Here is a 26,510-nt window from a genome sequence, read left to right as displayed (position 1 = left end):
ACTTAAGTTATGGAGATCCAAATTACAGAAAGATCCCTTATCCGGAAAACCCCAGGTCCGGAGCATTCTGGATAAGGAGTCCTATACCTGTACTAAGGAATCACCTGACTCCCATGGGAATCTAACCCACCTACAGATCTGACATTGACCTTAATCGAGCTACCAGAAGCACTTCCACCAGAAAAAAATCTACCTGGGGCAGCAGAATGCTTCAACTCCTAATGCACTGCCCTACCCAAATGCCCAAATGATGGGGACTCTGCCTATTGCAAGCCTAACCACAATCTCATCCATTTTTAAAACCAAACCTTTGATGGGAACAGGTCCAAGATAATAAAAATGATCCCTGAACTACCCCTCACCTCTGTCCCTATATATGGAGCGTGTTAATCTTTTCTTGTAGGGGAGAGCTTGTGTCTCCTTTGCACCCCTGAATTCAGGACATGTCAAAAATGCAGTAACATTACTATAGAAGCACCATTTTCAAAATAAATAGACATTTTATTCAATAAATAAATAAATAAATAAAAGTTTTTATAACTGATGTCAAAAATATATATTTTTTTTAAAAATACACCAGTCGGTACTGTATATACATAGAATCCATATGGGCACGCTGAGGGGAATTGCAGCTAACCATGATTTTTTATTCCTATGTAAAGCAATATAAAGTAATACAGGGTCTGTATAATGTAAGTGCTGTGAAATAAATCATGTTACAGGTGTGTAGGTACATATTATGGGCTACATTGATTCACAGAGGCATTGAAGTAAAAATCGGTGAATCACAATATAAGTATATAAAGGCTTCTTTTTTCATAACTGAATGGTATCTACCAACATGGAGTTAATCATAACCATGGTAAGTTGGATCCATAATGTAGTACTGTGCTTGTTCCAAGCAGTCTGTATCATGAATAAGTATTTTATATGAGGAGCTCCTTAGCCCCTTATATCTAAGTGTATTGTACCTTCACTGGCTCAGTGACAGCATATGAGGTCCATGTGGGCCATTTTTGTTTCTGGCTGAAGCCTAATCATTAGCTGATTGGTAATTAGCATTGAGAATAGAGAATACGTGTGATGATTAATAAAGGCAGGTTGCCTGCTAGAGGGAAACAGTGCAAAAGTATTGGCTGTAGACATTAAGTGCTCTTCAAGACGATGAGATGATTTGCCAAAATAGTTAATGAGCTACTCTGGCTCTGCCGGTCCTTATCTGTGGGGAAAAGAGAGCGATGTGAACAAAACAAATGTATTGTCTCATTAGGACATACCATAAGGCTCATTTATCAGGCAAGAGACAATGTGCAAGTGCAAAAATTGGGTTCCCAATGGTGCACCTCTTTCCTAGAATGGAGTGCAAAGAGTTGTGCCATACTTGGAATACAGGGCTGTCTTTTTGAGTGCACTGAATTCATGGGGGTGGGTTGTTCCTGGCACACAAACATCCTCAAGAACCCGCTTAAGTTTACACATCAAACGATGCCAGGTTTCACAACATGCAGAGGAGAACCTGCCTATAACTAGTACTAAGTGCAAGGCTGCATGGAGGCCAGCAGAGCTGCCCTAACCTCCCTGTCCCATGGCAGTAGGTACAAGTGTTCTATGCATCAGCACAAATGGGAACACATTTGCATCTTTTAATGATCTTGAAGAGTCCTCTTCCACCCTGACCATTTTGCTCCTCACACATCTATCACCTTGTATCTCTTACCTTAAGACTTGTGTCCACTTTGTCCAGCGCTGGCCTGAACTCCCTGTTAGCAAAGCTGGAGCTCTGAGACCCTAAAACAGAGCATGGTTAAGGGTTGTTAAAATAGATGTCACAATTAATACTTCTGGCAGACATAGGGAATGAGGTTCTGCAAATCTCCAGTAGGCTGCTGAGATGAGGACCTACAGAGATCTTTGAATAATGAAGTATAGGGATGGATTAAACAGTCAGTACTGCTGGTTTCTCCTAAAGAAGCAGAATGTTCTCAGGGAAATATTTGGGGTGGTTTATCCAATATAAATAAATCTAAAGCAACTCGACTTCACTACTAATCCGAGCAGCTTCTTCAGTTCTTCTTCAACTGAAGAAGCTGCTCGGATGAGTAGTGAAACATCTTCAATGATTACTTAACAAGTCCAGTTGCTTTAGATTTATTTATACTAGATATACCATGACCTGGATGAATGAAAATCTTCATAGTCATTTGGGGTGGTTAGTGTGTGTGAGCATGGGGGTGGGTGTCATGCCTTTGGTCTAAATTTGGTAGTAGACTATTTTATCTATCCCTTTACCCCTGTTGTTTCTTTTGCTTGAGGGAATACTTTAAGGGGTCCTAGAACATTGATTCCCAACCAGTGGCTCAGCAGTAACATGTTGCTCCACAACCCTTTGGATGTTGCTCCCAGTGGCTTCAAAGTTGGTGCTTATTTTTGAATTTCTGGTTAGAAAGCAAGTTGTGGAATCATAAAAACCCAGTGTAATTGCCAAGCAGAAGTTTCTGTAGGCTTCCAGTCAACATAGGGGCTACCAAATAGACAATCATAGCTCTCACTGGCACCTCCAGGAACATTTTTCATGCTTGTGTTGTTCTCCAACACTTTTTCCATTTGAATGTGGCTCACAGGTATAAAAGGTTGAGTATCCCTGTCCTAGAGTATGATAGAGGAGGAAGACTTTCTAGAGGTGCCTCACCATTGTTGCTGTTAGATGCTGAGTTCCTGATTTGCCCCTTTTCAAAGTTTTCACCTTCCCAGTTATTGTACCAGTTGTGTTCATTGTCAACTAACCTGCAGAGGACAGAACAAAAGGAAAAAACAGAATAAAAGTGGGTGGGAGGACATGGGATCAGTTTATTTGATATTTGACATCACTGTTGGAATGCCAGTAAGGCTCAACTGAAAACGATAGTTAGGCATGACATATCATGATCTGCTCTATGCACTGTGGGAGCAGTGTTGTATTATCATAGTAACATAGTAAGTTGGGTTAAAAAAAAGACATACGTCCATCACGTTCAACCATAATAATTATCTGTAAAGCAGATGCAATAAAGTGTGCTTCATAAGCAGGCATCTCACCCAGGGCCATAGTTATCCCAACACATTGAAAAACAACTGTACTTCCATCATCTTTGCAATGGCAGACAAATGGCACTCCTTCTACCAGCACCATGTCCAAAATGTTAGGGTTCTTGGCCAAAATGTGACCTGTTGAGTGACATCATTGGACTCTGAGTGGTGCCAAATTCTATGGAACTGGGTTCTATTCCTGTTTGTGTCACACATTGTAAGTTCCTGGGTGCACTTTGTTATTGCTGTTCTGAGTCTCCAGTCTCTGCCAGTCCCTACCACTGGTCATATAGTCACCAAGAGACTGGTTAACCCTTCAGACACTTCTGGGTATTTGTGTTCCTGCCAGTTCTCCAAGTGTCTGCCTCCTCCTAAAACCTCAAAAGCCAGCGTGGGCCAGAGCACCATCCTGTAGTTGAAGACTATGTAGACAACGTAGAACAATTTATGACCACTAGGGGACAATGAAAGTTGTGTTTGGAACTGGACCTGTTTAAAAACCATCACTAAAATATTTTTTAGCATAATATGATCTGAATAATATCTACACACGGTTTCCATGTTCAGAATAATTTTTAGGCAGCCATTAAATATAATCTCTTATTTAAACAATGAATCAACAGAGGGGTTCAGACAAGGTCGAGAAGCATGTGGAAAAAGTGGAAAGGACTGGGTGTGGAAGAGCAAGACTGAAGGTTGGGCATGGGGATATAGGAAGGGGGTACCTGAGTAGGCTTAATAAAAAAGGTCTCCATCATACGTATGACCTGTGAGGAGCCACATCTCTTCTACCCTGCCCCAGGTTGGAGGAGTTAGGCTGAGGGTGGTTTACTTGAAACATTTGAAAAGCGCAGACTCTCAAACTTACGTTTCTTTTCCTGTTTTCTTCCGACGCTTAATTAGGATTATTACAACAATGATAAATATAAGGAGCAAAACGAAGAGTCCGACTGTAACTCCAGCAATGACGCCTGCTTTACTGACAGCGTTCTCACACAGGTCCCCTGTGTACCAGTACTGGTCCGAGGTCTTGCAGCTGCAAGAAGTTAATATTTGTGAAGTTAACTCTAAAGGAAGAACATTTTTGGGGAGAAAGTTAAACTTTAAGGCGTAGAACTGTGAAATCCCTTTCTAGCAAAGTAAACAAGCTCTGTTTTCACTCTTTGATGACTATGAACCCAAGTAACAGGGTGGTTTATCACAGTAGACAGTCATGAACATTATAATGTTGTTGGAACTTCTAACAGGTGAAGACCTTCATGGCCAAAGCAATGGACTAAAAAACGATGATGAACTGTAAACCTTCATCTACGATGTTTGTTTCTCATTCTAATTTGAACATTTCAAAACTAGGTGTATATAAGATTGAAAGTGAGTTGAAAATGATCATGGCACTTACTAGCAGTTGAGTCCTGCGTTACTGACTGAGCACTGACCCCCGTTACAGTCGACAAACTCTGGGTTCAGGGTGCTGCACTTGGTGGTACAGAGGAGACTATTGGAGTCAATGACTCCATAGAAATTTTGGCACATTTCTTCAGGGACCATATCAAGCACACAGCACATATCTAATGAGCAAAAACAATGGACAAAATAGTCTGAAACCAGTCTTTAAACAGGCCAAACAATAACAGCTTACTGGTTTGCTCCGAATGAATGTATAAACTGTAATAGCTATATGACTATGATGATTTTCATTCATCCAGGCCATGGTATATCTAGTATAAATAAATCTAAAGCAACTGGACTTGTTAAGTTATCATTGAAGACGTTTCACTACTCATCCGAGCAACTTCTTCAGTTCAACTGACTGGTATGGGAAGTCCTCAGCATATGTACTCTTCCACTAATCCAATCACAATGGCACTTTGTAACTCTTCAGTCAGTCGAACTAAAGAAGCTGCTCGGATGAGTAGTGAAACGTCTTCAGCGATTACTCAGCAAGTTCAGTTGCTCTAGATTTAATTATACTAGATGTATAGTAATAGCTATACTGTAAATAGTATAATAAAGTATTTGTAATGGTTACAATTACAACAAACCAGGAGAACCACAAAATGCTTCTAACAATTACCCACCATGCAGCTCGTAACGTAAACTCTATTCTCTGTAAATAGACAGTAAGAATAGGAGATGTATACCTGCAGCACCCACATCACTTTGTTTGACTTGTGTTCTGTATGCAATCAAGTCCAAGGAATCTGTAGAGGAAAACATAGGATTATATTATTTGTGTGAATTGTACTGCCATGGCTGATTGGGGGTTCTGCGGTTAATCAGTAAGATGGCCGCTCTACTATGTACTTGTATAAATGCGCAGTGACATTAGCAATCACGCTGGATATGTTGGGCTGTACCCCAAGACTTGTATCCCACCCACTTGGTTAAGCTGCACAGTTCAGAATGTAACCCCCCCTTATATGTTGTCTGTGTTGACCTGAAGCATTAGAGGTGGCATTTCTTCCATTGAGAGTAACATTAAGTTCTCTGAGCGCCGTATTGTATTGCTCGATTCCATTTGTTGCATTGAGATGGAGCAGCACTTCATGGTCCACCACTATGCTTCCATTTCTAATGAAAGAACAAGAAAGGAGAGAGGTTATAAGGGCAGAGGATTAGGAGACTGATTGTCTGAAAGAAATGGCATCAACCACTAAGGTTATACCTTTATCTATTCATCTGCTGAGTGTTGTTTTGGGTCTTCCAATAGATCATTCTCTGATAAAGATCATTGTTGTACCAAAGGCTTAAATTCAAATAATGTTGCCATCCGCTGTTTATGGATGAGTACAGATTATTTGGCTTTTGAACCAATGGTAAAACTGTGATGTTTATCCATTTGGAGGGGGTCTACACATCCTGTGGTGTCTACATAGATCCCAATAGGAACACAATAAGTGGTGGAGTCTAGTTAAAAAGTATTACACGATATGTTTTCTCTGCTTGTCTTCCCTGGAGCTTATGTGCATTGGCTCTTATTTTAGGTATGGCTTTTTGGACTTACATAGTTAGTTACATAGTTACATAGGGTTGAAAAAAGACCAGTGTCCATCAAGTTCAACCCATCCAAGTAAACCCAGCACCCACAACCCACACCTACCAATCTATACACTCACATACATAAACTATAAATACAACCACTAGTACTAACTGTAGATATTAGTATCACAATAGCCTTGGATATTCTGATTGATCAAGAACTCATCCAGGCCCCTCTTAAAGGCATTAACAGAATCTGCCATTACCCCATCACTAGGAAGGGCATTCCACAACCTCACTGCCCTCTCAGTGAAAAACCACCTACGCTGCTTCAAATGGAAGCTCCGTTCCTCTAATCTAAAGGGGGGACCTCTTGTGCGTTGATTGTTTTTATGGGAAAAAAGAACCCCCCATCTGCCTATAATCCCCTCTAATGTACTTGTACAGAGTAATCATGTCCCCTCGCAAGCGCCTCTTTTCCAGAGAAAACAACCCCAACCTCAACAGTCTAACCCCATAGTTTAACCCTTCCATCCCCTTTACCAGTTTAGTTGCACGTCTCTGCACTTTCTCCAGCTCATTAATATCCTTCTTAAGGACTTGAAGGGATACATACAGGCTGGTGGCTGACTGAATCAACTGCTTTTTCAATTCAACAAAAAAAAGGGATAAGTATTTTTTATTAACTTTATTCAGAATCACTGTGTTTTCTAACTGTTGGGTTTAAATTTTTTCAAAAGTATTTGCTCTTTTTGGTGCCAATTTACAAAGTTTGGTTAACTATAAGGCTTACAGCAGGTTTGCCAGAGTTACATTCCTTTGTAATTACCCTCAGTTTGAGGGGGTGGGGTTTGATTAGTTGACCTTAACAGACTGTTGAAATAGAACCACTGGCACTCCAGTGGAGCTTGCTCTGGTGGTAGGTGCTCTGTAAGTGATTGCTCTTTAAGTGGGGGCTCTATAAGTGGAGTTATAATCACAGGAGTTAGTGGGGGCTCTATAAGTGGAGTTATAATCACAGGAGTTAGTGGGGGCTCTATAAGTGGAGTTATAATCACAGGAGTTACAAACTAAGGGAGTTAAAACAAGGTAAAAAAAAAAAAAAAAAAAAAATTTTTTTGTTTATTTAATAGCCTTTTTTCACCAATTTTTGTTTAACTGTTTCTGTAACTGGGAGAATGAGTGGCAGCAACATTGAAGGTATGACACAGTGCACAGCCTGCCGCATGTATGCAGTTGTGGAACAACAGTTCCAAAGTGCATACCTCTGTTGTGGATGTGAGCGAATTGCCACTTTAGAGGCTCGCGTTAGAGCACTAGAGGAACAAGTTGCAACACTGCGTTCTATTGACAATCTTGAAAGAAGTCTCTTGCTAACTGAACAAGAACTAGCGGGGTCAGATAGTATGGGGGGAGGGGAGCAAGGAAAGGATGATAGGGCAGTAAGCTGGGTGACAGTTAGAAAATCGAGTGTGGGGAAAAGAAAAAGGGAGGCTGCTCCAGGGTTTGCGCATCCCAACAGATTTGCCAGATTGTGTGAAGAAGATGGGAGTGTGAACTCTGGATTGGCGGTTCTAGATGAGGCTGATCTCTCTAACAGCCGGGAGACCAGTTTCTCTAGTAGTGGTGGGGAGGAGAGCAGAGCTAGGCCTAAACAGATGGTGGTTATAGGGGATTCAATCATTAGGAAAGTGGACAGGGTAATCTGTCGAGCGGATCGCTTCAACCGGACAGTTTGCTGTCTTCCTGGTGCCAGGGTTCGGCATGTGGTTGATCGGGTCGACACATTATTGGGAGGGGCTGGGCATGACCCGGCTGTCTTGGTACATATCGGTACTAACGACAAAATGAACGGTAGGTGGGGGACCTTAAAGAGTGAGTTCAGGGATCTAGGCTCTAAAATTAAGCAAAGGTCCTCCAATGTAATTTTTTCGGAAATTTTGCCGGTGCCGCGTGCTAGTTTAGGGAGACAGCGGGAGCTTAGGGAGCTAAATGCGTGGCTAAAGTCTTGGTGTAGGAAGGAAGGGTTTGGGTTCCTAGAGCACTGGGCTGACTTTTCTTTGGGGTACAATCTATACAGCCCTGACGGATTGCACCTCAATGGAAGGGGGTCTACTGTGCTAGGGGAGAGAATGGTTAAGAGGCTGGAGGAGTGTTTAAACTAGACAAGGGGGGGTTGGTAAGCTAGATTCTTATGGGAGAGCTAGTGTAGATGGGGCAGTGGGACCAGTAAAGGGTTGTGGGGGAGGAGTGAGGGGGGCATATAGTTTATCAGATAAGGAGCTTCCATTGTTACAAGGGAAACAGACTAATTTTCACCTTAGCTCTAACTGTCCTTTAGCTAATGTAAGCTGTAGAGGAAGAAGTAGTAATCTCCGCTGCATGCTGGCTAATGCGCGTAGCTTGTCGGGAAAAATAGGGGAGCTGCAGGCTATTGCATGTATTGAAAATTATGATTTAATTGGTATCACTGAGACCTGGTGGGATGATAAATGCGACTGGGCAGTGAATTTAAATGGGTATACACTTTTTAGGAGGGACAGAGGGATTAAAAAGGGTGGAGGGGTTTGTCTTTATGTAAAGTCAGATTTAAAGCCATGTAATAAAGACATTACCAATGAAAACGTTGAATCTCTTTGGGTAGAAATTTCAGTAGGGCTGAAGGTCACAAAGAAAATGATCATTGGTGTATGCTATAAACCACCCCGTATAGATGAGGGGGATGAGGCCCAGCTACTTTTGCAAATGGAGGAGGCTTCAAAATTGGGTCAAGTTGTTATTATGGGGGACTTTAATTATCCGGACATTGACTGGAGTAATGGGGGGGCTAAGTCAGAAAAAGCTAGTAGGTTTGTAAATATGCTAAATGACAACTTTTTATTTCAGGTGGTTCAAGAACCCACTAGGAATGACGCTATTTTGGACCTGGTAATATCTAATAATACTGAACTTATCTCTAACATTTGTGTGGGTGAGCATTTGGGGAACAGTGATCACAACATGGTCTCCTTTGAGATAATGCTACAGAGACAGCTCTATAAGGGAGTAACTAATACGCTTAATTTTAGACGTGCAGACTTTGCCAGTTTAAGGGCATCTCTGCAATGTGTCAACTGGGAAAGGCTTTTCATGGGGTTAGACACAGAAGGAAAATGGAACATCTTTAAAACATTGCTTTGCAGGTATACACAACAGTATATCCCCCTTGTAAGCAAGGAGAGGCATCGCAAAGCAAAACCCTTATGGCTGAATAAAAGAGTTAAGGTCGAGGTTGGTAATAAAAAATGTGCTTTTAAAGCATTCAAGTTAGCTGGGACAGCGGAAACTTTCATCAGGTACAAGGAAGCAAATAAAGCAGCAAAAAAGCTATCAGGCAAGCTAAAATAGAGATGGAAAGGGATATTGCAGCTAGGAGTAAAAAGAATCCAAAATTATTTTTTAATTATGTGAATAGTAAAAAAATGAAGCAAGAAGGGGTGGGAACTTTATTATCACGGGGGGGTAAGTTGGTTGATGAGAACGGGGAAAAAGCTGAAATTTTGAACTCTTATTTTTCATCTGTCTATACATCTGAGGAGCCAGATAATGAAGGCTTCCCTTGTAATATACCCAGTTCTAGTCATTTAGCTACTGACGCATGGGTCACTCAGGAGGAAATTCAAAAGAGACTTGAACATGTAAAGGTAAACAAAGGTCCAGGACCGGATGGGATTCATCCCAGGGTATTAAATGAGCTGAGCGCTGTGATTGCCAAGCCTCTTCACATAATTTTTCAGGATTCGTTGAGGTTTGGCATGGTGCCGAGAGACTGGCGGATTGCTAATGTGGTGCCGTTATTTAAAAAGGGATCTCGTTCTCAGCCTGAAAACTATAGGCCTGTTAGTCTGACATCAGTAGTAGGAAAGCTTCTGGAAGGGGTAATAAGGGATAGGATAGTTGAATACATTGCAGTTCACAATACTATTAGTTTGTGCCACATGGTTTTATGCGTAACAGATCTTGCCAGACTAATTTAGTCGCCTTTTATGAGGAGGTGAGCAGGAACCTTGATGCTGGAATGGCAGTTGATGTCATCTACTTAGATTTTGCTAAAGCGTTTGATACAGTACCTCACAGAAGGTTAATGATCAAATTGAGGAATATTGGCCTAGAACATAATATTTGTAATTGGATAGAAAACTGGCTGAAGGATAGAGTACAAAGAGTGGTGGTAAATGGAACATTTTCTAATTGGGCCAGTGTGGTTAGTGGAGTACCGCAGGGGTCAGTCCTTGGTCCTTTGCTTTTTAACTTGTTTATTAATGACCTGGAGGTGGGCATAGAGAGTACTGTTTCTATTTTTGCTGATGACACTAAATTGTGCAAAACTATAAGTTCCATGCAGGATGTGCCGCTTTGCAGAGCGATTTGACAAAATTGGAAAACTGGGCAGCAAACTGGAAAATGAGGTTCAATGTTGACAAGTGCAAAGTTATGCACTTTGGTAGGAATAATATAAACGCAAACTATCTACTGAATGGTAGTGTGTTGGGGGATCCTTAATGGAGAAGGATCTAGGGGTTTTTGTAGATCACAAGTTGTCTAATTCCAGGCAGTGTCATTCTGTGGCTACTACAGCAAATAAAGTGCTGTCTTGTATAAAAAAGGGCATTGACTCAAGGGATGAGGACATATTTTTGCCGCTTTATAGGTCCCTGGTAAGGCCTCACCTTGAGTATGCAGTGCAGTTTTGGGCTCCAGTCCTTAAGAAGGATATTAATGAGCTGGAGAGAGTGCAGAGACGTGCAACTAAACTGGTAAAGGGGATGGAAGATTTAAGCTATGAGGTTAGACTGTCGAGGTTGGGGTTGTTTTCTCTGGAAAAGAGGCGCTTGCGAGGGGACATGATTACTCTGTACAAGTACATTAGAGGGGATTATAGGCAGATGGGGGATGTTCTTTTTTCCCATAAAAACAATCAGCGCACCAGAGGTCACCCCTATAGATTAGAGGAACAGAGCTTCCATTTGAAGCAGCGTAGGTGGTTTTTCACGGTGAGGGCAGTGAGGTTATGGAATGCCCTTCCTAGTGATGGGGTAATGGCAGATTCTGTTAATGCCTATAAGAGGGGCCTGGATGAGTTCTTGATCAAGCAGAATATCCAAGGCTATTGTGATACTAATATCTACAGTTAGTATTACTGGTTGTATATATAGTTTATGTATGTGAGTGTATAGATTGGTTAGTATAGGTTGTGTGCTGGGTTTACTCGGATGGGTTGAACTTGATGGACAATGGTCTTTTTTCAACCCTATGTAACTATGTAACTATGTAACTATGTAACTATGTAACTATGTGCAGGCCGGAAAGGGACTGCAAAATGACCAAGACCTTGGCAAGATAGATCATTCTACCTATCTGGGCAGTTTAGGGAATAAAAGTCCTTAAGTGTTCTAAGGGATCTATTGGACCTCAATCAGACACCCTCTTGGAGTTCAGATGTTAATGAAGTTAACTAATACATACCCCAAGCAAATATGGCTGCTTGGGTTCCTTTCACTAAACAGGAACACCAATCAATTATGGCTTGAAGCAAAACCACAAAGGTAGTATTTTTGTTGTTTTTTAACGCGATAGCTGTTTGAGCAAATGGGACTCCCCCTCAAACTGTGAACTATCTGGTTCAGATTCATTTCTATTTTGAATTGATGCAGGCATTAATTGCACCTTGGTTTCTCATCATCTTGGGCAGTGATCTCCAACCAGTGGCTCAGGGGCAACATGTTGCTCGCCAACCCCTTGGATGTTGCCCCCAGTGGCCCCAAAGCAGCTGCTTATTTATGAATTCTTCACTTGGAGACATGTTTTGGTTGCTTAAAAACCTGGTGTACTGCCAAACACAGTTCCCTGTAGGCTGGCAGTTCATGAAGGGTCTATCAAATAGCCAATCACAGTTCTCATTAGGCAGTTCTCAGTTGAGGTCCCAGTTTGGGGTATTAAGCAACCCACACTTATACATGAGGAGGCAGATTTATAAAAACTTCAGTCACACTTTACTGCTGCGCTGCAAGTTGGAGTGATATCCCCCCTCACCCCCAGCAGCCGATCAGCAGAACAATGGGAAGGGAGCAAGATAGCAGCTCCCAGTAGCTATCAGAATAGCACTCAATAGTAAGAAATCCAAGTCCGGCTTGGGACTCCTCCAGTTACATGGGAGTAGGAGAAACAATAGGTTAGCTGAAAGCAGTTCTAATGTGTAGCGCTGGCTGAAAGCTCAGACTGAGGCACAATGCACTGAGATGGCACCTACACACCAATATTACAGCTACAAATACATTTGTTGGTTCAAGAATAAAAGGTTAAATGGCAGAGGGAATTATTTGCTGTGTAACAGTGTCATTTAGAAATAAAAAGTGCCCCATAAATATCATGGCAGTATCCCTTTAACTGGCGCACATGTGTTAGCAAAACCAGCCCCAGGGTACCTGGCATAAGGTATATTTTTAATTTTTGTGGAGACAGCAGACACTGCTAGTAGAAGGAGGCTCACAAACAATACACTGCAATATATAAGCAAAGAACTTACGTGAGTGCGATGATCTTGACATCAGCAAAGCCTGTAATTTTGTCATACAGCTTTTTAATCTGCAGAGACAAGGAAAGAACATTCCACTCACTAAATACAAGGGGAAGATTTCTCCCAGTTTCTGGGCAGATTTATCATTGAATTAAATTTTTTACCAAACAGTAACTATTATATTTTCCATATAAGGATAAACTTTTCCATCCCCTTTGGATTCGGCATTTTATTTGATCTTTGTCGTACAGACATAAAGGACTTCTTGTCACTTAAGGTGGCCATACACTATAACATCAGCTCATTTGGCAAGGTCACCGAACAAGCAAATTGGCTCATTGGTGCGGTCCTCACCTCAATTATTATCATCATTGCAATTCAGTTGTTTCACTTGAGGGCCAAATGATCAGATTACTCAATATCTCCCACCCATTGAGGTGAGGACCACATTAATGAGCCGAATGAGCGAATCTTTCCAATGTTATGTCCACCTAAGGTGGGCAATATTGAGTAATCCAATTGTTTGGCCTTCAGGAAATGGTATTTTTGTTGCTGGAGTGCCAGAGGAAATGTGGTCCTGGCTTTACGTGACAATGTTTATACAGAAGGTAAGGGCTAATTTCAGCTCACTGTCTGATCTTTGAAGTGTAGAAGATAATCAGAAAAATGTATTCTGGGCAAGACTTGGGAATATTTCAACTTACCTCACGCGTAAATAATTCTTCAAACTCTCGGTATAGAGGGGACTTCTTGTCATTAAGTTCCACTGAAAAATTGTGGTTCCGCACCACAACTATGACTTTAATTTTAGCAGTGATTGGACCCACACCTAGAAAGATACAGAGACATCTCTCAGCTCCTTCCTTTCATTAATCACCAACATAGGAAACTGGAGAGAATCAAAGAGTGGAATAAACTGGGCCTGTATGTAACCGCCCCTCCCCCCCCCATCATATGATACATTGTGATATCTTTAATACTGACTGAATTAAAGATGTCAGATCTCTACCAGGAAAAGTCATAAGATCTTACATTAGTGAGGGATAGTACACTCAGTTGATGCTTTGTTACTTGCAATACTACTACCTGCAGCGCTGCTTCGATACTCAGCAATATTTTCCATAGGCCAAAATAGAATAACCGTTATTCTGCTTTTTTGCCACTGAATTTTATAAGAAGGAATGACATTTTAATGAGGTATCTTACAGCAATGGTTGCCCATTCTTCTTTAAAGGAGAAGGAAAGGTACTTTGGCATTTTATTGCCAATAGATTCACCATGCTAGAATGCTATATTTATTCTGCAGAAAGCTTTACCATACCTGAGTAACAGCCCTAGGTAGCTCCCTCTGTTTGTTTAAGTAGTAGCTGCCATTTTAGCTTGGTCTGACACAGAAGAACATGTTTACACAGGAGACAAGCAAACTTCTTTTGATACTCAGTGCAGCGTTTCTGGCCTTTCATAGAAATTCTGATAAAACTTACTTAGTTTTTACCTTTCCTTCTCCTTTATTTATCTAGTTGCCTGGTTATACCCTGACCCTTAAATTGTCAGATCCCCATACCATACCTGGTCTTATTTCACTGGAAATTAACTCGCACTTGCTGCCATGGAAATTCTCATCACACACGCAGATTGCACCACTCTGGTGTCCATGTACACAGGTTCCTAAGTGAGAAAATGAAAACATTCTGCATTCACAAGCAACATTCCTGGGATATTATTGTCCAATTGCAGGGCATCTATACAATAGCTATAGTGCAATATAAAACCAATGAGATGTATGCAACAGAAGATTGTCAAGCTTGACCTTTCAAAACTACTGTACTGATATGGGTATGGGTGTTTTTGGTAATTCCTGCTGTAAAAAGAAAAAGGAGCAGCCATGTGCATCCTCGTTTGACTCCAAATTATGGAGAGGTGGTTGTTACTGAAAATAGCAGGAGCCTGTGGCAGTAGCCCTCACTGAAGCAGAAGCCAAGAAGCCAGGGCTCCAAGGTATGGAAATGATCTTAGTACAGTGACCCCCCACCTGTCTGCCTGCTGTGACTGCTTACCTTTGTGTAAGATTTAAATGGGATCAGTACTGAAATTAACTGGCCCCCTGTATGGTTCACACCTCAGATTCAAGCTGTAATCCCCCTGTATTGTTCACCTGTTCAGACCTTAGACCAGCATTTTGTCACGGTATGTACTGCCTGCCCTATGCTGCCTGTGTGTGTGCCATACTCTGCCTGCCCTATGCTGCCTGTGTGTGCCATACTCTGCCTGCCCTATGCTGCCTGTGTGTGCCATACTCTGCCTGCCCTATGCTGCCTGTGTGTGCCATACTCTGCCTGCCCTATGCTGCCTGTGTGTGCCATACTCTGCCTGCCCTATGCTGCCTGTGTGTGCCACTCTCTACCTGCCCTATGCTGCCTGTGTGTGCCATTCTCTGCCTGCCCTATGCTGCCTGTGTGTGCCATACTCTGCCTGCCCTATGCTGCCTGTGTGTGCCATACTCTGCCTGCCCCTATGCTGCCTGTGTGTGGCATACTCTGCCTGCCCTATGCTGCCTGTGTTTGCCATACTCTGCCTGCCCTATGCTGCCTGTGTGTGCCATACTCTGCCTGCCCTATGCTGCCTGTGTGTGCCATACTCTGCCTGCCCTATGCTGCCTGTGTGTGCCATACTCTGCCTGCCCTATGCTGCCTGTGTGTGGCATACTCTGCCTGCCCTATGCTGCCTGTGTGTGCCATACTCTGCCTGCCCTATGCTGCCTGTGTGTGCCATACTCTGCCTGCCCTATGCTGCCTGTGTTTGCCATACTCTGCCTGCCCTATGCTGCCTGTGTGTGCCATACTCTGCCTGCCCTATGCTGCCTGTGTGTGCCATACTCTGCCTGCCCTATGCTGCCTGTGTGTGCCATACTCTGCCTGCCCTATGCTGCCTGTGTGTGCCATACTCTGCCTGCCCTATGCTGCCTGTGTGTGCCATACTCTGCCTGCCCTATGCTGCCTGTGTGTGCCATACTCTGCCTGCCCTACGCTGCCTGTGTGTGCCATACTCTGCCTGCCCTACCCTGGCTGTGTGTGCCATACTCTGCCTGCCGTATGCTGCCTGTGTGTGGTAAGCTTTGCCTGCCCTATGCTGCCTGTGTGTGCCATACTCTGCCTGCCCTACCCTGGCTGTGTGTGCCATACTCTGCCTGCCCTATGCTGCCTGTGTGTGCCATACTCTGCCTGCCCTATGCTGCCTGTGTGTGCCATACTCTGCCTGCCCTGTGCTGCCTGTGTGTGCCATACACTGCCTGCCCTATGCTTCCTGTGTGTGGCATACTCTGCCTGCCCTATGCTGCCTGTGTGTGCCATACTCTGCCTGCCCTATGCTGCCTGTGTGTGCCATACTCTGCCTGCCCTATGCTGCCTGTGTGTGCCATACTCTGCCTGCCCTATGCTGCCTGTGTGTGCCATACTCTGCCTGCCCTATGCTGCCTGTGTGTGCCATACTCTGCCTGCCCTATGCTGCCTGTGTGTGCCATTCTCTACCTGCCATATGCTGCCTGTGTGTGCCATACTCTGCCTGCCCTATGCTGCCTGTGTGTGGCATACTCTGCCTGCCCTATGCTTCCTGTGTGTGCCATACTCTGCCTGCCCTATGCTGCCTGTGTGTGGCATACTCTGCCTGCCCTATGCTGCCTGTGTGTGCCATACTCTGCCTGCCCTATGCTGCCTGTGTGTGCCATACTCTGCCTGCCCTATGCTGCCTGTGTGTGCCATACTCTGCCTGCCCTATGCTGCCTGTGTGTGCCATACTCTGCCTGCCCTATGCTGCCTGTGTGTGCCATACTCTGCCTGCCCTATGCTGCCTGTGTGTGCCATACTCTGCCTGCCCTATGCTGCCTGTGTGTGCTATTCTCTGCCTGCCCTATGCTGCCTATGTGTGCCATACTCTGCCTGCCCTATGCTGCCTGTGTGTGCCATACTCTGCCTGCCCTACGCTGCCTGTGTGTGCCATACTCTGACTTAATATGATAACATGGGTGTGGTTTGAAGTGGTTGTGGTTTCAAAAGGGGAAACAGTCAAAACTGGCTTCCATTATCAGTCTTTTATCCCCTAGTTTAGAAAAATTGTGGCCCTCTGTGCCACAATAGTTGGACAGCACTGCTGTACTGGAATTTTTGGATAGGGATCATGACTGTGGGCTTGTAGCAATTGATATAATATCACTTGTAAAAGCAGTTTCTAGGAGTGTTATATATAGGAGTATATATATATGTGTGTGTGTGAGCTAGAATGAGTGTAGCTAGAATGAGTAAGACTTTGCTCTGCTGAGGAGGGTTAGTATGGGGTTAGTTCCCAATGTGAAACCTGCCAGAGGAGGGACTTTAGTGTAAAGAGAATTCAGGTAGATCACATTCACTTAGAAGACCAATGAACATCTGGAACACTGATTTTTTTTTTTACCATAACATTTTGTGATTGCTGGAGCCATTTTGAAATTTCAAAATTCAATCAGAAACAAATCAATCAACCCCTGTGATACTACATTTCCTTTACCTTTACCTTTACTTGTCCCTCAGTGCTAAGATTCTTTTTGCACTTGCTACATATAATTAATATTACCTTTACTTGTGGTGCCAGCAGGAGAGGTTGTTTCTACAGTTGTGGCTCTAATGGTTTTGTCAGGTGAGCCGGTAGGAGTGGGGCCGGGGGGAGCTTCAGTGGAACTGCCATCACTGGGTGGGTTGGTAGGTGTGGGGCCGGGGGGCGCTTCAGTGGAACTGCCATCACTGGGTGGGTTGGTAGGAGTGGGGCCGGGGGGAGCTTCAGTGGAACTGCCATCACTGGGTGGGTTGGTAGGTGTGGGGCCGGGGGGAGCTTCAGTGGAACTGCCATCACTGGGTGGGTTGGTAGGAGTGGGGCCGGGGGGAGCTTCAGTGGAACTGCCATCACTGGGTGGGTTGGTAGGTGTGGGGCCGGGGGGAGCTTCAGTGGAACTGCCATCACTGGGTGGGTTGGTAGGAGTGGGGCCGGGGGTAGCTTTAGTAGAACTGCCATCACTGGGTGGGTTGGTAGGTGTGGGGCCGGGGGGAGCTTCAGTGGAACTGCCATCACTGGGTGGGTTGGTAGGCGTGGGGCCGGAGGGAGCTTCAGTGGAACTGCCATCACTGGGTGGGTTGGTAGGTGTGGGGCCAGAGGGAGCTTCCGTGGAACTGCCATCACTGGGTGGGTTGGTAGGTGTGGGGCCGGGGGGAGCTTCAGTGGAACTGCCATCACTGGGTGGGTTGGTAGGCGTGGGGCCGGAGGGAGCTTCAGTGGAACTGCCATCACTGGGTGGGTTGGTAGGTGTGGGGCCAGAGGGAGCTTCCGTGGAACTGCCATCACTGGGTGGGTTGGTGGGTGTGGGGCCGGGGGGAGCTTCAGTTGAACTGCCATCACTGGGTTGGTTGGTAGGTGTGTGGCCGGGGGGAGCTTCAGTGGAACTGCCATCACTGGGTGGGTTGGTAGGTGTGGGGCCGGGGGGAGCTTCAGTGGAACTGCCATCGCTGGGTGGGTTGGTAGGTGTGGGGCCGGGGGGAGCTTCAGTAGAACTGCCATCACTGGGTGGGTTGGTAGGAGTGGGGCCGGGGGGAGCTTCAGTAGAACTGCCGAGGGGAGCTTCAGTGGAACTGCCATCACTGGGTGGGTTGGTAGGTGTGGGGCCGGGGGGAGCTTCAGTGGAACTGCCATCTCTGGGTGGGTTGGTAGGAGTGGGGCCGGGGGGAGCTTCAGTAGAACTGCCATCACTGGGTGGGTTGGTAGGAGTGGGGCCGGGGGGTGCTTCAGTGGAACTGCCATCACTGGGTGGGTTGGTAGGAGTGGGGCCGGGGGGAGCTTCAGTAGAACTGCCATCACTGGGTGGGTTGGTAGGAGTGGGGCCGGGGGGTGCTTCAGTGGAACTGCCATCACTGGGTGGGTTGGTAGGAGTGGGGCCGGGGGGAGCTTCAGTGGAACTGCCATCACTGGGTGGGTTGGTAGGAGTTAGGCCGGGGGGAGCTTCAGTGGAACTGCCATCACTGGGTGGGTTGGTAGGAGTGGGGCCGGGGGGAGCTTCAGTGGGGCTGCCTTCACTGGGTGGGTTGGTAGGAGTGGGGCCGGGGGGAGCTTCAGTGGAACTGCCATCACTGGGTGGGTTGGTAGGAGTGGGGCCGGGGGGAGCTTCAGTGGAACTGCCATCACTGTGTGGGTTGGTAGGAGTTGGGCCGGTGGGAGCTTCAGTGGAACTGCCATCACTGGGTGGGTTGGTAGGAGTGGGGCCGGGGGAGCTTCAGTGGAACTGCCATCACTGGGTTGGTTGGTAGGAGTGGGGCCGGGGGGTGCCTCAGTGGAACTGCCATCACTGGGTTGGTTGGTAGGAGTGGGGCCGGGGGGAGCTTCAGTGGAACTGCCATCACTGGGTTGGTTGGTAGGAGTGGGGCCGGGGGGTGCTTCAGTGGAACTGCCATCACTGGGTGGGTTGGTAGGAGTGGGACCGGGGGGAGCTTCAGTGGAACTGTCATCACTGGGTTGGTTGGTAGGAGTTGGGCCGGGGGGAGCTTCAGTGGGGCTGCCTTCACTGGGTGGGTTGGTAGGAGTGGGGCCGGGGGGAGCTTCAGTGGAACTGCCATCACTGGGTGGGTTGGTAGGAGTGGGGCCGGGGGGAGCTTCAGTGGAACTGCCATCACTGTGTGGGTTGGTAGGAGTTGGGCCGGTGGGAGCTTCAGTGGAACTGCCATCACTGGGTGGGTTGGTAGGAGTGGGGCCGGGGGGCGCTTCAGTGGAACTGCCATCACTGGGTGGGTTGGTAGGAGTGGGGCCGGGGGGAGCTTCAGTGGAACTGCCATCACTGGGTGGGTTGGTAGGAGTGGGGCCGGGGGGCGCTTCAGTGGAACTGCCATCACTGGGTGGGTTGGTAGGAGTGGGGCCGGGGGGAGCTTCAGTGGAACTGCCATCACTGGATGAGTCGGTAGGTGTGGAGTCGGAGGGAGTGCTACTGGAGCCGCCATCGAGTGAGTCGGTAGGTGTGGAGTCGGAGGGAGTGCTACCGGAGCCGCCATCGAGTGAGTCGGTAGGTGTGGGGTCGGAGGGAGTGGCACCGGAGCTGCCATCGAGTGAGTCGGTAGGTGTGGGGTCGGAGGGAGTGGCACCGGAGCCGCCATCGAGTGAGTCGGTAGGTGTGGGGTCGGAGGGAGTGGCACCGGAGCCGCCATCGAGTGAGTCGGTAGGTGTGGGGTCGGAGGGAGTGCTACTGGAGCCGCCATCGAGTGAGTCGGTAGGTGTGGAGTCGGAGGGAGTGCTACCGGAGCCGCCATCGAGTGAGTCGGTAGGTGTGGAGTCGGAGGGAGTGCTACTGGAGCCGCCATCGAGTGAGTCGGTAGATGTGGAGTCGGAGGGAGTGGCACCGGAGCCGCCATCGAGTGAGTCGGTAGGTGTGGAGTCGGAGGGAGTGGCACAGGAGCCGCCATCGAGTGAGTCGGTAGGTGTGGAGTCGGAGGGAGTGCTACCGGAGCCGCCATCGAGTGAGTCGGTAGGTGTGGAGCCGGAGGGAGTGGCACAGGAGCCGCCATCGAGTGAGTCGGTAGGTGTGGAGTCGGAGGGAGTGCTACTGGAGCCGCCATCGAGTGAGTCGGTAGGTGTGGAGCCGGAGGGAGTGCTACTGGAGCCGCCATCGAGTGAGTCGGTAGGTGTGGAGCCGGAGGGAGTGCTACCGGAGCCGCCATCGAGTGAGTCGGTAGGTGTGGAGTCGGAGGGAGTGGCACAGGAGCCGCCATCGAGTGAGTCGGTAGGTGTGGAGTCGGAGGGAGTGCTACTGGAGCCGCCATCGAGTGAGTCGGTAGATGTGGAGTCGGAGGGAGTGGCACCGGAGCCGCCATCGAGTGAGTCGGTAGGTGTGGAGTCGGAGGGAGTGGCACCGGAGCTGCCATCGAGTGAGTCGGTAGGTGTGGAGTCGGAGGGAGTGCTACCGGAGCCGCCATCGAGTGAGTCGGTAGGTGTGGAGTCGGAGGGAGTGCTACCGGAGCCGCCATCGAGTGAGTCGGTAGGTGTGGGGTCGGAGGGAGTGCTACCGGAGCCGCCATCGAGTGAGTCGGTAGGTGTGGAGTCGGAGGGAGTGGCACCGGAGCCGCCATCGAGTGAGTCGGTAGGTGTGGAGTCGGAGGGAGTGGCACCGGAGCCGCCATCGAGTGAGTCGGTAGGTGTGGAGTCGGAGGGAGTGGCACCGGAGCCGCCATCGAGTGAGTCGGTAGGTGTGGGGTCGGGGCTCACGCTAGATTCTGCAACAGAAGTACATTTTATTTTAATACCCTTGTTTGATCAACTGATTAGAACTACACAGAGCTATACAGAGCTACTTAGTAGCAGCTACTTGTCACGGCAACTAAATGCCACAATTATCAGTAAATGATCAGCATTGTCTATTTTAGTAGCCGTGACAAGTAGCTGCTACTAGTAGCACCTTGTGTTTATACCAGGCATTAAAATTGCAAAGTGAAAGTAATTCACCATGCTATTGGGGCTATGGCACACAGGGCACAGACATTCGCCTCCAGGGAGCTGATTCTAGGTGATCAGTGTTCACACTCATGCTACACCCCAACCATTCTCCCTCCTCCTCTAAGGGCTGCCCCTTTTTCTAATGGTAATACCAGCCTTCAGCTTGGGAAGTGTGTCATGATGTCATTTGGGGGCGTGGTTATGACATAAGGGGTGGGGAAATGGGCTAGGTGACCTGTAATTATAAAGGCTGATCAGCATTGGAGTAGGTGAAAAAAAGGGGAGGATTTATAGGGCAATACAATTTATAGTGTAAATCTACAATAGGTCAAGGGAATTACATAGACAATATTCAATATAAACATAATAGATTTCTTTCCCACTATAAAAACTTAAATACCTGGCCAACTAGAATACCAATTTAAAAAAAAAACTAGGATCCAAGTTAAAAATACAGAACTGATACCCCTGACTGGGGAATGGAGGTGTAGCACGGCATGTTAGAAGAGCCAGTTTATTTGTTGGCTGGGATCAAGTACAGGTACTGTGTTATTATTACAGAGAAAAGGGAATCATTTAACCATTAAATAAACCCAATAGGGCTGTTCTGCCCCAATAAGGGGTAATTATATCTTAGTTGGGATCAAGTACAGGTACTGTTTTATTATTACAGAGAAAAGGGAATCATTTAACCATTAAATAAACCCAATAGGGCTGTTCTGCCCCCAATAAGGGGTAATTATATCTTAGTTGGGATCAAGTACAGGTACTGTTTTATTATTACAGAGAAAAGGGAATCATTTAACCATTAAATAAACCCAATAGGGCTGTTCTGCCCCAATAAGGGGTAATTATATCTTAGTTGGGATCAAGTACAGGTACTGTTTTATTATTACAGAGAAAAGGGAATCATTAAAAGGGAAAAATTAAATCAGTTTTAAAAATTAGAATTAGTTGCAAAAGGCTGCAGGCTGAGTTATACAGGGAACTCTGAGTATCACTCATGTATTATAAGGGATAATGTACCCCCTACTGTAAATGATAAGGATATTAGCAGTCACTGAGGGGTTCTGTGCCCATATAAAGGCACAAGGCTGCAGGCTGAGTTATACAGGGAACTCTGAGTATCACTCATGTATTATAAGGGATAATGTACCCCCTACTGTAAATGATAAGGATATTAGCAGTCACTGAGGGGGTCTGTGCCCATATAAAGGCACAAGGCTGCAGGCTGAGTTATACAGGGAACTCTGAGTATCACTCATGTATTATAAGGGATAATGTACCCCCTACTGTAAATGATAAGGATATAAGCAGTCACTGAGGGGCTCTATGGCCATATAAAGGCAGAAGGCGGTGCGCGTCAAATTTTTTTTGCGTGCAACACTTTTTTTGTAGCCCAAGACAATTTTTTTTTTTGTTTCATGAATGCAATACAATTGAAGGGCTATACCTACAGATTTAACTGTAACAAGGGGATCTCCTCAGCTGGTATATATTATTTCACTAACATCCTACTCCCCATAAGTCCCCAGTCCAATTATTAATATAGCTTATTGATATTTTATGTCTCTGCTCCCAGCCCCCCTATAAAATAGTTTCCCCCCTAATTCTATAACTCTCCCAGGTGCTCTCGGCTAATTGAAGTACTTCCCCAGCCTCTTGGCCATTTTATCCCTTAGCGCAGTGGCCCCCACATTCCCACCCCCCTTCCATTGAGGCGCAATCCATTCAAGCTATAGAAATTATCCTCTAAAGAAAAAATAGCCCAGACCCTTCCATAGCAACCAAGATTAAATAAAATAAATATATGGGTAGCTCTGCAGGAACACATTAATATATAGACATATATTTACAAGAGAGAGGATTTGGCAATATACTGCAACTGTAATAAATTATAATCCTGATTTGATTGTAAGTTTAGTGCAGTTTTACAGCGCAGACTTACCTGCTATCACCCCACATATAAGTATGAGCAGAGCCAAAGCCCAGTGCAGGGTCCCCATCCTGAGGAACCGGGTCTCTCCCTCTGTCTCTCAGCCTTATGCCCTGTGTGTGTTTATCCCACATACTCACCTGCCTTATATATATATATCTATATTTATATGGGCGGTGCCAAGGGGAGGAATTACACAAGGTCTTCCTCCATACATAAATATCAGATACATTTATAGGGAGCAAAGTCCAGCTTTGTTAGTAACCAAATGGACATCCTATAAAAAAACTGGACTTGGGTGCAAAGCGAAATATATATTTTTTTTTAAAAAATTGCCGCCTCTGGTAACTTTAAGAGCAAATTTGCCTTCAGGAGGGGGGCGGCATCAGGGCTTTAACAGCAACCCCAGAATCGGCACTGCCCCCCAGCCCCTCACCTACCTTAAGCTTCAGTGAAAAGTAAAAGTAATTGCACCACAAGAAAGTGAGCAGGTTGGAAGGGGGGTGGGGAGAGAGGGGACTGGTAGCACTGGGCCCGACAAATATTTTTATTTAGGCCAGTTAGGGGGGGGATTTGTGGTGAGTGCTTATTTGTGCCCTGGGTACCCCTGGAACTATAGCAGGGTGACTGTTACCCCAATGTTTCTATATATCTGTAACCTTGTTATGGGCTAAGGGGGCCCAGCCTGAAGGCCAGTTAGGGGGGGATTTGGGGTGAGTGCTTATTTGTGCCCTGGGTACCCCTGGAACTATAGCGGGGTGACTGTTACCCCAATGTTTCTATATATCTGTAACCTTGTTATGGGCTAAGGGGGCCCAGCCTGAAGGCCAGTTAGGGGGGGGATTTGGGGTGAGTGCTTATTTGTGCCCTGGGTACCCCTGGAACTATAGCAGGGTGACTGTTACCCCAATGTTTCTATATATCTGTAACCTTGTTATGGGCTAAGGGGGCCCAGCCTGAAGGCCAGTTAGGGGGGGATTTGGGGTGAGTGCTTATTTGTGCCCTGGGTACCCCTGGAACTATAGCAGGGTGACTGTTACCCCAATGTTTCTATATATCTGTAACCTTGTTATGGGCTAAGGGGGCCCAGCCTGAAGGCCAGTTAGGGGGGGATTTGGGGTGAGTGCTTATTTGTGCCCTGGGTACCCCTGGAACTATAGCAGGGTGACTGTTACCCCAATGTTTCTATATATCTGTAACCTTGTTATGGGCTAAGGGGGCCCAGCCTGAAGGCCAGTTAGGGGGGGATTTGGGGTGAGTGCTTATTTGTGCCCTGGGTACCCCTGGAACTATAGCAGGGTGACTGTTACCCCAATGTTTCTATATATCTGTAACCTTGTTATGGGCTAAGGGGGCCCAGCCTGAAGGCCAGTTAGGGGGGGATTTGGGGTGAGTGCTTATTTGTGCCCTGGGTACCCCTGGAACTATAGCGGGGTGACTGTTACCCCAATGTTTCTATATATCTGTAACCTTGTTATGGGCTAAGGGGGCCCAGCCTGAAGGCCAGTTAGGGGGGGATTTGGGGTGAGTGCTTATTTGTGCCCTGGGTACCCCTGGAACTATAGCGGGGTGACTGTTACCCCAATGTTTCTATATATCTGTAACCTTGTTATGGGCTAAGGGGGCCCAGCCTGAAGGCCAGTTAGGGGGGGATTTGGGGTGAGTGCTTATTTGTGCCCTGGGTACCCCTGGAACTATAGCAGGGTGACTGTTACCCCAATGTTTCTATATATCTGTAACCTTGTTATGGGCTAAGGGGGCCCAGCCTGAAGGCCAGTTAGGGGGGGATTTGGGGTGAGTGCTTATTTGTGCCCTGGGTACCCCTGGAACTATAGCAGGGTGACTGTTACCCCAATGTTTCTGTACAAAACCAAAGGAATGCATTTTTACATTTTGTGTTGACAAAATTCTTTTTGTGGTTACAAACATATTCTGTATTACTGATACGAATGTATGCTTAGATTTCAAATAAATATATTAGGGCTCATGGTTTTACCCACAATGCAACATTCTAGCATAATTGTTGCCAATATTGTGGTAAATGAAAACACAGAAATACAACGTAAATTATATATTTTGCACAAAATGTATTTTGTAACAATATATATACTTTTTATCGTATATTTGTGTTTACATGATTATTTTTGTGATTAAAACATGATCCTTGTGTTTACTTCATATGATTTATTTTTTTAGGGGCTAAAATATATTTGTGACTGTAAAATAAGTTTTGTGCTGACATAATTTATATTATGACTTCAAAAATTATTTATGTGGTCACAGAATGAATATTGTGCTGGTAAAATCATTTCCTGACTGTACATGTTGCAAAAAATTATGTGCATAGCACCTGGGGTTTTCTGGATAAGGGATCTTTCTGTAATTTTGATCTCCATACCTTAAGGCTTCTAAAGATCATTTAAACTTAATTAAACTCAATAGGATTGCTCTGTCCCCAATAAGGGGTAATTATATCTTAGTTGGGATCAAGTACAGGTACTGTTTTATTATTACAGAGAAAAGGGAATCATTTAACCATTAAATAAACCCAATAGGGCTGTTCTGCCCCCAATAAGGGGTAATTATATCTTAGTTGGGATCAAGAACAGGTACTGTTTTATTATTACAGAGAAAAGGGAATCATTTAACCATTAAATAAACCCAATAGGGCTGTTCTGCCCCAATAAGGGGTAATTATATCTTAGTTGGGATCAAGTACAGGTACTGTTTTATTATTACAGAGAAAAGGGAATCATTTAACCATTAAATAAACCCAATAGGGCTGTTCTGCCCCCAATAAGGGGTAATTATATCTTAGTTGGGATCAAGTACAGGTACTGTTTTATTATTACAGAGAAAAGGGAATCATTTAACCATTAAATAAACCCAATAGGGCTGTTCTGCCCCAATAAGGGGTAATTATATCTTAGTTGGGATCAAGTACAGGTACTGTTTTATTATTACAGAGAAAAGGGAATCATTTAACCATGAAATAAACCGAATAGGGCTGTTCTGCCCCAATAAGGGGTAATTATATCTTAGTTGGGATCAAGTACAGGTACTGTTTTATTATTACAGAGAAAAGGGAATCATTTAACCATTAAATAAACCCAATAGGGCTGTTCTGCCCCCAATAAGGGGTAATTATATCTTAGTTGGGATCAAGTACAGGTACTGTTTTATTATTACAGAGAAAAGGAAATCGTTTTTTAAAGTATGAATTATTTGCTTAAATTTGGAGCTTTCTGGAAAATGGGTTTCTGGATAACAGACCCTATACCTGTATTAGGGGAATGGAATAAAAATGCAAAATGAAAAAAGTAAGGCGCATTTCATGGAGTGCTGGAGTGTTGCTGAATTAGTGCAACATTATTAGTATTTATTTCTAGTGCCAAGTGTTCGTTATTCTCGTTGGGACTTTTACCTGCACTGACAGCTTTTATTGCATTCCTCCGCCCCTATTTGTGCCAATTTTACAAG

The 26,510-nt window shown here is 45.6% G+C and overlaps 2 protein-coding genes and 1 long non-coding RNA gene across 3 annotated transcripts; all 3 read right to left on the bottom strand.

Annotated features, from left to right (window-relative positions):
* Nucleotides 1-615: 615 nt before the first annotated feature.
* Nucleotides 616-4,601, bottom strand: LOC116409522 (mucin-3B-like). Its single transcript, XM_031898180.1, has 5 exons — nucleotides 4,466-4,601; nucleotides 3,935-4,102; nucleotides 2,690-2,784; nucleotides 1,718-1,788; nucleotides 616-1,219 (listed from the first exon to the last, which is right to left on the bottom strand). The coding sequence occupies exons 1-5, from the start codon at nucleotides 4,597-4,599 to the stop codon at nucleotides 1,187-1,189; spliced, it is 501 nt and encodes a 166-aa protein (XP_031754040.1). The 5' UTR covers nucleotides 4,600-4,601; the 3' UTR covers nucleotides 616-1,186.
* Nucleotides 4,602-5,207: 606 nt separating this feature from the next.
* Nucleotides 5,208-13,429, bottom strand: LOC116409521. The gene is made up of 4 exons (XR_004221886.1): nucleotides 13,306-13,429; nucleotides 12,611-12,669; nucleotides 5,504-5,637; nucleotides 5,208-5,267 (listed from the first exon to the last, which is right to left on the bottom strand). It is a non-coding gene; the product is annotated as an uncharacterized LOC116409521 (long non-coding RNA).
* A 41-nt stretch (nucleotides 13,430-13,470) lies between these two features.
* LOC116409569 (mucin-2-like) lies at nucleotides 13,471-23,100 on the bottom strand. Its single transcript, XM_031898249.1, has 5 exons — nucleotides 23,043-23,100; nucleotides 18,964-20,874; nucleotides 17,207-18,835; nucleotides 14,171-14,269; nucleotides 13,471-13,490 (listed from the first exon to the last, which is right to left on the bottom strand). Exons 1-5 carry the CDS (start codon nucleotides 23,098-23,100, stop codon nucleotides 13,471-13,473), a joined length of 3,717 nt encoding a protein of 1,238 aa, XP_031754109.1.
* Between the last annotated feature and the right edge of the window lie 3,410 nt (nucleotides 23,101-26,510).

Source organism: Xenopus tropicalis, chromosome 3, assembly GCF_000004195.4.
Source record: "Xenopus tropicalis strain Nigerian chromosome 3, UCB_Xtro_10.0, whole genome shotgun sequence".
NCBI lineage: Eukaryota > Metazoa > Chordata > Amphibia > Anura > Pipidae > Xenopus > Xenopus tropicalis.
Note: the sequence above shows the minus strand (reverse complement) of the source record. Positions and strands in the feature narration are given on the sequence as shown.